This window comes from Mya arenaria, chromosome 7, assembly GCF_026914265.1.
Source record: "Mya arenaria isolate MELC-2E11 chromosome 7, ASM2691426v1".
Taxonomy (NCBI): domain Eukaryota; kingdom Metazoa; phylum Mollusca; class Bivalvia; order Myida; family Myidae; genus Mya; species Mya arenaria.
This window is the reverse complement of record NC_069128.1, coordinates 16,045,978-16,060,725: the sequence shown is the minus strand read 5'-3', so window position 1 is coordinate 16,060,725 and position 14,748 is coordinate 16,045,978. Positions and strand designations below refer to the sequence as shown.

The 14,748-nt window shown below is 36.5% G+C and overlaps 1 protein-coding gene across 1 annotated transcript; it reads left to right on the top strand.

The window, feature by feature from the left end:
• The first annotated feature begins 7,359 nt into the window (after positions 1-7,359).
• LOC128240638 (hyccin 2-like) lies at positions 7,360-14,525 on the top strand. Its single transcript, XM_052957349.1, has 3 exons — positions 7,360-7,592; positions 11,034-11,193; positions 12,934-14,525. Exons 1-3 carry the CDS (start codon positions 7,389-7,391, stop codon positions 13,422-13,424), a joined length of 855 nt encoding a protein of 284 aa, XP_052813309.1. The 5' UTR covers positions 7,360-7,388; the 3' UTR covers positions 13,425-14,525.
• Positions 14,526-14,748: the final 223 nt, after the last annotated feature.

The following is a 14,748-nucleotide window of genomic DNA, read 5'->3' as shown; positions in this document are numbered from 1 at the left end:
ACTGACCATTGCCCAATTGTTGAGTCAATATAAACAGATTGGTCAGTAACCTACCAGGATTGGACATACATTGTAACTGACCATTGCCCAGTTGTTGAGTCATTATAAACAGATTGGTCAGTAATCTACCAGGATTGGACATACATTTTAACTGACCATTGCCCAATTATTCAGTCAATATAAACAGATGGTCAGTAATCTACCAGGATTGGACATACATTTTAACTGACCATTGCCGAGTTGTTGAGTCATTATAAACAGATTGGTCAGTAATCTACCGTATTTTCTCGACTATAAGACGGGGAAATTGGGTCCCGATTTTTACCCCCAAAGTAGGGGACCCGTCTTATAAGCGAGTCGATAAAATATTAAAAAAAGATTCAAGTCAAAATCAGTTAAATTTTACATAGGGTATTCATCTATCCAGTCTATCGTCTGCTGATATAAGTATGGGGCAATTAAGTAAACAACACGAAATCTCTTCACCGCACGTGCTCTGACGTCACACAGTGTACCGTTATATCTGCATTTTTTCTCATGGCGCGTGTCAGTATAATTAGTTTGACAGATATATCAAATCAATAAATTGGAATCTTAATATGATGTAGGTACCTAACTGTCAATTTGATTAAGCAAACAACTGACAATGCGAATATGAATCCTTTATGTTCGTCGCCAATCAAGGGACAATATTGCCTAAAGCATTATTGCTAAACAAACACCTATTCATGCCTCGGCTTTTCGCAGTTATGTTATTGAAGCCATTTATTTTGCCGAAGAACTCCATTGGTGTCTTCAATAAAAAAATAAACTAAAACAAACATATGTTGTTATTGATTAATTATTACAATTTCGATAAGTAACGACCCGTCCTGCAAACTTATGTACTCATTTTTAACCTACCTCCAAATAGAGAGCTCACAGTTGACCGCCATTTTCTTTGAGTAAAACAAAAACAGTTACCGCGAAACTTGATAATTGTCAGTTGAGCTTGAACATTTTTACACATTAGGAAGAATTTTAGCATTTTAGATTTGCTTAAAAATTAAACCCGTCTTATAAGCGAGTCGAAACAAAAAGCACCAGATTTCATGGGCAAAGTTAGGGGGCCGTCTTATAAGCGAATCGCCTTATAGTCGAGAAAATACGGTACCAGGATTGGACTTAACTGACCATTGCCCAATTGTTGAGGCAATATAAACAGATTGGTCAGAATTCTGCCAGGTTTGACAAAACTGACTTGTTGCCCAAATGTTGATTGATTATAAACAGATTGGTCAGTAATCTGCCAGGTTTGACAAAACTGACTTGTTGCCCAAATGTTGATCGATTATAAACAGATTGGTCAGTAATCTGCCAGGTTTGACAAAACTGACTTGTTGCCCAAATGTTGATTGATTATAAACAGATTGGTCATTAATCTGCCTGGTTTGACATAACTGACTGTCTTTGCCAAAATGTTGATTGAATATAAACTGATTGGTCAGTAATCTGCTAGGTATGACATAACTGACCATTGTTGCCCCGTTGTTGAGAGAAAATAAACTGATTGGTCAGTAATCTGCCAGGTTTGACATAACTGACCAATGTTGCCCCGTTGTTGAGAGAAAATAAACTGATTGGTCAGTAATCTGCCAGGTATGACATAACTGACCAATGTTGCCCCGTTGTTGGGAGAAAATAAACTGATTGGTCAGTAATCTGCCAGGTATGACATAACTGACCATTGTTGCCCCGTTGTTGAGAGAAAATAAACTAATTGGTCAGTAATCTGCCAGGTATGACATAACTGACCATTGTTGCCCCGTTGTTGAGAGAAAATAAACTGATTGGTCAGTAATCTGCCAGGTATGACATAACTGACCAATGTTGCCCCGTTGTTGGGAGAAAATAAACTGATTGGTCAGTAATCTGCCAGGTATGACATAACTGACCATTGTTGCCCCGTTGTTGAGAGAAAATAAACTAATTGGTCAGTAATCTGCCAGGTATGACATAACTGACCATTGTTGCCCCGTTGTTGAGAGAAAATAAACTGATTGGTCAGTAATCTGCCAGGTTTGACATAACTGACCATTGTTGCCCCGTTGTTGGGAGAAAATAAACTAATTGGTCAGTAATCTGCCAGGTATGACATAACTGACCATTGTTGCCCCGTTGTTGAGAGAAAATAAACTGATTGGTCAGTAATCTGCCAGGTATGACATAACTGACCAATGTTGCCCCGTTGTTGGGAGAAAATAAACTGATTGGTCAGTAATCTGCCAGGTATGACATAACTGACCATTGTTGCCCCGTTGTTGGGAGAAAATAAACTGATTGGTCAGTAATCTGCCAGGTATGACATAACTGACCATTGTTGCCCCGTTGTTGGGAGAAAATAAACTGATTGGTCAGTAATCTGCCAGGTATGACATAACTGACCAATGTTGCCCCGTTGTTGGGAGAAAATAAACTGATTGGTCAGTAATCTGCCAGGTATGACATAACTGACCAATGTTGCCCCGTTGTTGGGAGAAAATAAACTGATTGGTCAGTAATCTGCCAGGTATGACATAACTGACCAATGTTGCCCCGTTGTTGGGAGAAAATAAACTGATTGGTCAGTAATCTGCCAGGTATGACATAACTGACCAATGTTGCCCCGTTGTTGAGAGAAAATAAACTGATTGGTCAGTAATCTGCTAGGTATGACATAACTGACCATTGTTGCCCCGTTGTTGGGAGAAAATAAACTGATTGGTCAGTAATCTGCCAGGTATGACATAACTGACCATTGTTGCCCCGTTGTTGGGAGAAAATAAACTGATTGGTCAGTAATATGCCAGGTATGACATAACTGACCAATGTTGCCCCGTTGTTGGGAGAAAATAAACTGATTGGTCAGTAATATGCCAGGTTTGACATAACTGACCATTGTTGACCCGTTGTTGAGAGAAAATAAACTGATTGGTCAGTAATCTGCCAGGTTTGACATAACTGACCAATGTTGCCCCGTTGTTGGGAGAAAATAAACTGATTGGTCAGTAATCTGCTAGGTTTGACATAACTGACCAATGTTGCCCCGTTGTTGGGAGAAAATAAACTGATTGGTCAGTAATATGCCAGGTTTGACATAACTGACCATTGTTGCCCCGTTGTTGAGAGAAAATAAACTGATTGGTCAGTAATATGCCAGGTTTGACATAACTGACCATTGTTGCCCCGTTGTTGGGAGAAAATAAACTGATTGGTCAGTAATCTGCTAGGTATGACATAACTGACCATTGTTGCCCCGTTGTTGGGAGAAAATAAACTGATTGGTCAGTAATATGCCAGGTTTGACATAACTGACCATTGTTTCTTCATTGTTGAGAAAAAATAAACTGGTTGTCAGTAATCTGCCGGGTTTGGACATAACTGACCAGTGTTGCCCCTTTGTTGAGAGAAAATAAACTGATTGGTCAGTAATATGCCAGGTATGACATAACTGACCATTGTTGCCCCGTTGTTGAGAGAAAATAAACTGATTGGTCAGTAATCTGCCAGGTTTGACATAACTGACCAATGTTGCCCCGTTGTTGAGAAAAAATAAACTGATTGGTCAGTAATATGCCAGGTTTGACATAACTGACCAATGTTGCCCCGTTGTTGGGAGAAAATAAACTGATTGGTCAGTAATCTGCCAGGTTTGACATAACTGACCAATGTTGCCCCGTTGTTGAGAGAAAATAAACTGATTGGTCAGTAATATGCCAGGTTTGACATAACTGACCAATGTTGCCCCGTTGTTGGGAGAAAATAAACTGATTGGTCAGTAATATGCCAGGTTTGACATAACTGACCAATGTTGCCCCGTTGTTGAGAGAAAATAAACTGATTGGTCAGTAATCTGCCAGGTTTGGACATAACTGACCAGTGTTGCCCCTTTGTTGAGAGAAAATAAACTGATTGGTCAGTAATATGCCAGGTTTGGACATAACTGACCAATGTTGCCCCGTTGTTGAGAGAAAATAAACTGATTGGTCAGTAATATGCCAGGTTTGACATAACTGACCAATGTTGCCCCGTTGTTGAGAGAAAATAAACTGATTGGTCAGTAATCTGCCAGGTTTGGACATAACTGACCAGTGTTGCCCCTTTGTTGAGAGAAAATAAACTGATTGGTCAGTAATATGCCAGGTTTGGACATAACTGACCAGTGTTGCCCCTTTGTTGAGAGAAAATAAACTGATTGGTCAGTAATCTGCCAGGTATGACATAACTGACCATTGTTGCCCCGTTGTTGAGAGAAAATAAACTGATTGGTCAGTAATCTGCCAGGTTTGGACATAACTGACCAGTGTTGCCCCTTTGTTGAGAGAAAATAAACTGATTGGTCAGTAATATGCCAGGTTTGACATAACTGACCATTGTTGCCCCGTTGTTGAGAGAAAATAAACTGATTGGTCAGTAATCTGCCAGGTTTGGACATAACTGACCAGTGTTGCCCCTTTGTTGAGAGAAAATAAACTGATTGGTCAGTAATCTGCCAGGTTTGGACATAACTGACCAGTGTTGCCCCTTTGTTGAGAGAAAATAAACTGATTGATCAGTAATATGCCAGGTTTGACATAACTGACCATTGTTTCTTCATTGTTGAGAAAAAATAAACTGGTTGTCAGTAATCTGCCAGGTTTGGACATAACTGACCAGTGTTGCCCTTTTGTTGAGAAAATATTGCTGTAAGCCTCATAAGGTTAATTTTCCCCTTCAGGTTCCAAAATTCCCTTAACTTCTGGGTATTTTTTAATATGACACTGCACGGGGGATGCCAATGGGTCGGAACGTACCAATTCTAAACCACTGCAATCTGCCAGTGTTCCACATGGGAAGGAACTGACACTAGAATGTTTACCGACATAAATGGCAACTGTTTCCCCATTGTTGAGAATACTATTAATGACCAAGGGAAATAACTTACTCTTGGCTCCCATTATTTGCATATCAGAAGTTGCCCTTCAAAATATTACACTACACAAATACATCTACTAACAACATTTATACGTCCTTTTCTATTATTTGTACATGTAGGTAACTAATTATTGAGAACGTCTGGAGAATGTGCCTTTGTACCATGTTAAAATAACAATATGTTACCCCATGCATTATTTTAATAATTTAATTATAATATTAAAGTAAAAAATTATAGTTTTATGTATATTTTTCTGAAAAGGAGAACTTAATTTTTCAACAAAAGTTTATACCGGTAATGATAAAAGTTTCTTAAATTATGTTAAATGAAAGCATTGAAAGGCTAGCTGTAGGCGTGATAAGCCTGATTTGTAAAATTGCGCCGTCTGTCCGTTCGTCGGTCCGTATGTCCCGCTCAATTTCTTTCCCTTATATGGAAAGATTTAAAAATAACTTGTGTTTGACATACCAAGACGACAAGGTCACACTTAGTGTTTGTTTAGTAGGGATGTTGCACCAGTTTAACCCTGGCGCTTGAACTTTTTTATCATGTCATGTCAAAAAGAAGATCTAAGGAAACCTGATTTTGACTTGCGGTACTAAAGTCTGTAAGTCTAAAACATTATGGATAAAATAAAAATGATATTTTATACAAATATTTAAACAATGGAACCTACAGGGACAAGCCAATTAGCTTTAAATGAATCGACATCTTGTTTGAAAGTACAACAACATTTAAAGCTATACTGGACAATATCATTGCAAGTCCTTTAGCATGAGTTATGTCCCTTGACTTACTGAGAGTTGTTAAAAGACATTAAAATATTCGGTATCCAGCAGATGGGAACTATAACGACGAGCCTAGTTGCTTAAATTTAACCAAGATCCTGTTAAAAGTATACCAATCAAAGAAAATGTAATGGGCAAATTTATTGCCCAAGTGAGTAAATTTAGCAGCGACGCAGTCCTCGCAAGTGGGATACAAGTTAACATTACAGTGCATGAAATTCTTTGCTCTGAGTGGTTTGTTTAAGGTGATAAACATTAAACAGCACTGGCATCCAGTACCTTCGTTTTGAAATTACCTGATAAATAAGTTTTTGACTTGATACAGACTTATGAATCAGCACAATTTACTGGCAAAACTGTTTTCTTTGATCTGTTTCTCATACAAATTAATAAAAACAATACTGCATTAACAATTCGCTGCTTTCAAGGATTGCTTTAAAAGCAGCTTAATTAAAGTTTATTGTCTAAATAAACTATTGCAAATTGAAACAGAATTTCTTAAAATTTATTTTAATTTCATGAATCTGTGTGTCATAAATTGCCTTCCATAATTTCTTCTGATAGAATATAATTTGAAATCTTAACATAAACAAATGTGGAATGATGTCATGCTGAGTTACGTTTAAAATAATTGAAATTCACAAGAAGCAATTGCACGAAATTGTCACAGCAAGATTTTTTAATTCCTACTTTGTGTAATTTGTGAGCAATTTTCTGAGTAGAAAGGCAATAATTAAGTAAGTGCTTGGTGTTTTGAAGAAGGTTGGAACCAAAATAAACTATCTGAAAGCTATGTGATTTCAGTCTGTTTATTGTAAATGCATCTCAATTTTTAGTCATTATTTTGATTTAAGAATAAATTACGCTTTGATCATTTCAACAAAACAAAAATATTTTATTCTACAATTTTTTACTGACAAATTACCGGCAAATATTTTTCTGCCATGTAAAATGAGAAGAATAAGATAAAAATGCTGGAAAATGAAGGACAAACAAATTGAGTTTCGAAGAAATACAAAATTGTTAAATGACTTTCTGTTTAATGGAAACTACGTAGAAAATAAAAAAAAATGTCTTTGATCAAAGTATAGCACTTTATGCAACAGGAATTATTATTACACTGTTGTTCGTTGTTATTTTAATGTATCATGTTCAACGTAATGATGTTTGTCATGATACCTTTAAAGCTTCTGATCTGATTCAGAGAAATTACTAATGCATGAAAAAGCAAGAGCATTCACAATAATACAATGAAATCTACAGGGACAAACTCAGTAGTCAAACAATTTTAAAAACAAACTCTGTTTAGGGGCACAAGTCGAGGGCCCAAACGACAACGAACTTCCTGAGAAAAAGGAAAAAGAAATGTTATTCATTTAATTGTTCACAGCCTCATCTATTCATATTCAATGAACGATATTTTATCTCTTATCACTCATGAGCATTCTATGGATCAGGGCCAGTTTTCAATATTGATCCTATCCTTTTCATAGTCATGCCTCAGTGATTCCATTCAGCCTATTGGTCAGCTAAATATATACAGGCCAATCAAAACACTTAGTTTCTTATCTTAAATTTAATTTCAATCTAAGTTGCTAATAATATTGAATACAGACCCAAAATTGCTAGATTGTTTGAATGCTTGTAAAATTTAAAAAAACAAAACAATGGTGGTCATCTATTCAAATTATTTTCAGGAAATTGACAAAGAACTATGCTTCTTTCTTTATGTTTGTCTCCATAATTACCTGTCATCTCTCAGCAGTTATTTCCCTTTTTTCAGGTTTAATGGCCAGGCAGGCCCCGGGGCTCAAGCTGTGGTGGATATTCATTATCGGGCGTGTTACGAACTGTTACCTGATGTCTTACTGGTTGGTATAGTATATTATTTCAAGCTCCCTCCAGTAATAAGACTGTAATGCATATTATAATCTTATTATAACTATTATTATATCATACTGTAACTTAATTTCAAAACACCTCGGCAATACTTTATCCACGTGCAGCAAACAACCGAGGTGTTATCAATGGTCACTTGAGCTTATCAGCTCGGGCACTGGAAGGTAACTTGTAAAAGTATATTATTTCAAGCTCCTTCGCGTGTCCCTCACATATAAGTAAATGCACAGAATGATGATTAAGCTATTTTGGAATTTGATAACATTGATGTACTGCCATTGCTTCGGAGATTTCTGTAGAGTTGTCCTGCAAAATCTTGATTCATACCTAAAAAAATAATAAAGATGAGAGAGGTCTAGTGGTTAAGGTCTCTGCCGCTCACCCAAGTAGTTGTTGCTTTGAGACCCACCAGGCTGAAAGTGGTCTTGTGTTGTGGGTCTCCTCCTCTCATGCAAGAGGTTGATTGTTCGAGACCCACCTTGGTGAGAGCGGTCTAGTGGTGAATGTCTTCCCCTCTCATTCAGGTGATTGGTTGGTTAACGCCCCACCAGGATGAGAGTGGTCTTACGTGGTAATTAAAGGTGTCATTTTGACAAAGAAAATACACTCAGAAAAAGTTTTTCAATAAAGACAGTCTAAGTTTTGATTGCTGTCCCATTATAATTACTTATACGACTACACCCCCAGCATTGAAAAAGTGTCTTCTCACGGTTGTAAGCGGACCCTGCATGAGTATTTTGAGTAATGCCACTAGCCGATAAATTGCATTTAGAAAGGCCATGATAATAATCTAATGTTTCGGAAAAATATTTCTATTTATCTATTTATAAATCTGTATTTATTTATTTATTTATAATGCATTTATTTGCTCACTAATATATGCAATACACTTATCATCACCTCGGACAAAATTGGTGTTCGTTCTAGCGAAATGGCTTCTTACGTCTGTAAGAGGACACTTCGGAAGAAAAACTTATATAAACTGTATTTATTACAAAGACAGTAGTCTGTTTGCCTTAAAGCTCACTTAATAAGATAACCCACATATTATAATTCTTTGGCAAATTATAATAAACAAACAAATAAGGCAAATATATCTCCTGATTATTTTCGCCCTAGTGTTGTGTAAATAGTTGAACATTGTAATTGACCATTAACTGAGCTTAAAACCACAAACAGTTTCCCTGAGGGGTATGGTGGGGGAGGTATGATGCGTATTATAAAAGTTAAGTGAACAACTGGGAAACAAACAATGTGTAAAGATAGCCTTAAGACCTTGCTTTTTTCTTGCAAATCTTAATCCTTCCCGGAAATGACAGAGTGCTCTCAAAATGGAGGCTTTATCAGAAAATTCTAGCATGTAATTTGATAAGCGGTGTCTCCGAAGACAGTAATTTGATTGAAATTGGCAAGCTAATTCTATTATTTTGGCTTCAGAATTTATTGTTTCTCATGTTAGAAATTAAGTGAGGTTTGTTACACACAATAGTCTAACCTTAAGACGCAAATATTAGATTTCCTTTTGAACCAAACATGACCAAGTATTCCCTGTTTATGGTGTTTGGATTTTTGTCCTTGTTTAGCTTTTCTGCTCATACAGTCAAGGTTACTGCCATGCAACTGAGTCTGTATTCACTGACAACTCGAGGCACTGAGTCTGCATTCACTGACATTTCAAGGCACTGAGTCTGTATTCCCTGACATCTCCAGTCCCTGAGTCTGTATTCACTGACATTTCGAGGCACTGAGTCTGCATTCACTGACATCTCCAGTCACTGAGTCTGCATTCACTGACATCCCAGGCACTAAGTCTGCATTCACTGACAACTCCAGTCACTGAGTCTGCATTCACTGACATCTCCAGGCACTGAGTCTGCATTCACTGACATCTCCAGGCACTGAGTCTGCATTCACTGACATCTCCACGCACTGAGTCTGCATTCACTGGTATCTCCAGGCACTGAGTGTGCATTCATTGACATCTCCAGGCACTGAGTCTGCATTCACTGACATCTCCAGGCACTGAGTCTGTATTCACTGACATCTCCAGGCAAGTCTGCATTCACTAACATCTCCAGGCACTGAGTCTGTATTCACTGACATCTGCACGCACTGAGTCTTTTTTTACTGACATCTCGAGGTACTGAGTCTGTATTTCCTGACATCTCCAGTCACTGAGTCTGTATTTCCTGACATCTTCAGTCACTGAGTCTGCATTCACTGACATCTCGAGGCACTGAGTCTGCATTCACTGACATCTCCAGACACTGAGTCTGCATTCACTGACATCTCCAGGCACTGAGTCTGCATTCACTGGTATCTCCAGGCACTGAGTGTGCATTCACTGACATCTCCAGGCACTGAGTCTGTATTCACTGACATCTCCAGGCACTGAGTCTGTATTCACTGACATCTCCACGCACTGAGGCTTTTTTTACTGACATCTCGAGGTACTGAGTCTGTATTTCCTGACATCTCCAGTCACTGAGTCTGTATTTCCTGACATCTCCAGTCACTGAGTCTGCATTCACTGACATCTCGAGGCACTGAGTCTGTATTCCCGGACATCTCCATGCACTGAGTCTGCATTCACTGACATCTCCAGGCACTGAGTCTGTATTCACTGACATCTCGAGGCACTGAGTCTGTATTCACTGACTTCTCGAGGCACTGATTCTGTATTCACTGACATCTCCAGGCACTAAGTCTGCATTCACTGACATCTCCAGGCACTAAGTCTGCATTCACTGACATCTCCAGGCACTAAGTCTGCATTCATTGACATCTCCAGGCACTGAGTCTGCATTCACTGACATCTCCAGGCACTGAGGGATAAAATTGGCCAGAAACATGTGTGTTGCAAATACAATGTCTAGCAAATATTTACTCATTTTCTGTCAAAAATAACTGCATTTATGAAAATTTGCTTTTTTGGGCCTCAAACTCAGACCCAATATGTCAATATTGACCCTGCATGTTGTCATGAAAACATGATGCATATGGCAACTGTGTTCCGGCTGGTTACTTGTCCGGGAGGTGGTCAATGTAATCGATAGTAACAAACAACTTTTTGGCTGATTGTTCAGACTTTTATGAAAGTTAACAAAGTTTTTACCCTCATCATTATTAACTTTCAAATTGTTACTGCTCTTGAAGTTTAATGGATACACTTGTGATCTGCACAAGGAAAACCCTCGCAAGCCAGTAAGACAATGGACCAAATTGATATAGATTTATTTACGTTAATTTATGGCCCATTGTACATATCTATTTTAACGGTCCCACTAGGATGTTAGGAAAGGAATTCGTTGCTGGAAAAAGCTCAGGGCAGCCAGACCAGAAGGACCAATCAGATTAAATCTTGTTCTGTCACCTGCATTGTAAGCCAATCATAAGTTAAATTTATATTTTAGGTAACCAATGCTATTAGGAATTCCCTACGGGAAAACCCCTCAGGGCAGCCAGATGATGGACCAATCGGATTGAGTCTTGCTCTGTCACCAGCTTCTTCAAACTACACACTGTCAAAGACAGCCATAACAAATGCATCATTCAGGGCTAAAAAGTTACCAGGTAAGAATTATTTTTATATACAGATATTTTATGGAGACTCTGGTCTTACTTGGGAAACTGTAATACTGTTAAGTTGTACAATTTATATTGAGTATACATCTAAGTGAAGTATTGTGTAAGTTATAATGAAATAATTATGAAAGCTGCACTGACACAGATTTACCATTTTTACAACTTTTTTTTATTTTTTGTCTTGGAAAGGGCAAATTTTTGCATAGATATCTGCAAACCAATGATATAAGATTGCTGACAAAAATCAGATCTGAGATTTTCATATTTGCGTTCGAATATTAATGTTTTATGGCTTAAACCGTGACCAACGGTTTAAGAAAAATGCATAAAACATCAATTTTTGAACTTAAATATAAAAATCTGCGATCTTATTTTTTTTTTCAGTAGTCTTATATAACTGGTTTTCATGGATTTTTGCCAAAAAACGGCTCGTTCCAAGAGAAAAGTTTTCAAAACTTTCATTCTGTGCGAGTGCAGATTTAACATTCATCATTAACACTGTGTAAAAGTTCCTTTCCCAACTATTTCTATTTTCAAGTCATGAAATTAAAATGCTTGTAAAAATCTACAATCCGATTTTTTGTCAACAATCTTTAATATATTTTTGGTTTGCAGATATTTACACAAAAATTTGCTCTTTCAAAGAAAAAAGATAAAAAAAAAGTTGTAAAAATGTTAAATCTGTGAGAGTGCAGCTTTAAATAATCATACTGTACATATGTCGGTGGTGTGTTTTTTGCTGAACGTTGGCATAACATTAACAAAAGTAAGAAGTACCTTAAAATGGATATTAATGGCTGATGTTACAACATGGGGTCAAGCCCTAAACTTGGCTAACCCTCCTACTCAACTAAATTTTCAAGATTTACTGGATTGGGATTTTTGACCATGTGTATTTAAGAAATATATGAAAGGGATAGGTTTACAAAGATTCATTTTCAGACCAAGTTTTGCCGAAGATAACAGAAAATATTACCGCTTGCAATCTTTTGTGATCAAATATTATTGTTATCTAATATCTAAATGTAATCAAAATGTGTTCACCAGACAATTTGTTTAACCTTGATTTAAACAAACAACGACAAAAAACATGCTCAAAATATGAACATGAGGATTGCTGCCATTTTCCATGAGAATTATGGAAAAATTGAATATGACCTCATATCTTAGCATATTTTTTCTTAATTCATACCACTTACTATAAAATTATACAAATGCATAGGAAATGTAAATTAAAGGCCAAATTTTAAAGCTGGTGATGCAGGAATAGCAACGTATAATTTGGTAAAGCAACGGCCACTCAGAAAAAAATTATTAAAGCAGATCTCAAAGTCATGAAAAATCTCAAAAACACCACTCTTTTACAATCTGTACCAAAATCTTTCTTCATTGTTTGTTCGATAAGAAAATATAATTATTAATTTGCATCAGTTAAGTTTTGTGTTTTCTTTTTAATATAATTATATTTCAAACACCACAATGGCTTTTGTTGTTTGTTTGGAGAATAAGTGAAGCAAAAAATGACCCTTTGTGAAATTGCTCCATTTAAGGCCTTTCTTTATGTCTAATGCAAATATCAATTATGTCGGTCAATCTCTTTTCACAAATGTGCCAAACACAACAACAAAAATATATTTCAGTTAATCCTTTGTTTACTTTTACAGAAACAAAAAAGAATGTCAGTGAAAGATTAAATATCCCCTGCACTAATTATGTTTTCTTCTTCAGATGATATTCCTGTGCAGCCAGATGAATCTGGCAAATTACCAACGATTTCCGAAGATGATACATCTTCTAAGACGAAGACATCAAAGACGAAACAAGCGAAAAAAGACAAAACTGGGGACCGTTCCAAGACTAAGGAAAGCCGCACTAATTCTGGCATGAATAATTCGATAATAAGCATTAGCGATCAGTCCAGTGATAACTTAACTGTAGCCGTCATCAAAGGCCAACAACGGAATTCCGTAGATAGCATTGAAATGGCAGGTTTTATTAAAACTAAAGAAACAACTTCGAATAAATCTAGAGATTCCATTGATGGAGGGTCATCACCCTTCGTTGTCAAGCATGTGACAGCATCATCAGCAAAAACAGGTTCGGGAATGAAGACTAGTATTTCTAATAAAGACATAAAAAATGCAAAACAGACATCAGGACATTCTAGAAACTTGTCAGGAGATTCAGCTGCCTCCGAAAACCAGAGTACAGATCTTTAGTGTTCATTTGTTTAGTTTGTTATATGAATTTATGTACCAAATAAGTGCTTATCTCTCATCTAATGCATTTTGTATCACATATGGCATTGATATATTCATATAGTTAACAATTTGTTTCAGCTTGTTAATGTCATACTGTGTTTAATTCTGGGCAAAATGTTAACTTAGCATTAGAGATTATATTTGTATATCAATATTCAATTCAATATTTATTCAATTCAATGTTTATTTGTTGACAGATACTATGTACAACAGTAAACATAAGTTTGACTGACATATGATTTTATATGTATTTTTTCTTACTAAATATTTGTTATGTCATTTGTAACATAACAATTTGATGAAGTTCCCCCAGGGTTTACTTTTTCCATGCAACTTAGTATTTAGACTACAGTAAAACTGCGGTCGTTCGAACAGGCGATCGTTCAAGAACTGGTGGTCCGTCGAGGTCGAAGCTTAGTCCCGAACATTATACCTTCTATTTTTAATAGATTTTATATAAAATATACTAAAGCTACATTGAAACCTAAATAAGTTGAGAAGTCTATGAAAAGAATTCCTTCTTGTCAATATGGCAAATGAGAAAGAACTCGTCAAACACCAAACAATATTTATTCTTTTTTCTTTTACATTTTCACATTTTGTATACAACAGCCTTTGAACATGTAAGTGATTTACACAACGCAATACATAATCAGTGTCAAAGTAAACAATCGGGTGACAACTTCAAACTTAACATACACTGAAAGACATTTCATAACAGACTGGAAAATGGAAACTTGGGTCATTCCAAACATCGGATCCCTCGAGGTTTTAACTCTGTGATCCTCGAGCGATTGCAGTTTTACTGTATAAGTTTTTCGTTTTGTATTATTTGTTTCCATATAATAATGTAAAGTATATATCATTTTGTAAGAGTAGGGGGTTGCCTTTAAAAAAAAACATTAAACCTTTTATAGTATTTCTGATTAGCTGATGATGTATAAACAATGATATTAAAGTACTTGGACATCTTGCATGTAGGTTGTATGAAATTCCTTTTGTTGTAAAACATGTTTTACAGTTCGCAGATTTAATGCATAAATACTATTAATAAAGTGAGGAAAGACTTAATTGTGTATCCTGTGGTTGATTTATTAATTTATATATGCAGGGCTTCAAACTGACCACATAGCATTCAAAACATGATTACGATCAAGTCAATTATGGGTGATCTGCCCCACATAAATATTTTACTTGTACATTGAGGCATATATTGAGTCAATATAAACAGATTGGTCAGTAACCTACCAGGATTGGACATAACTGACCATTGCCCAATTGT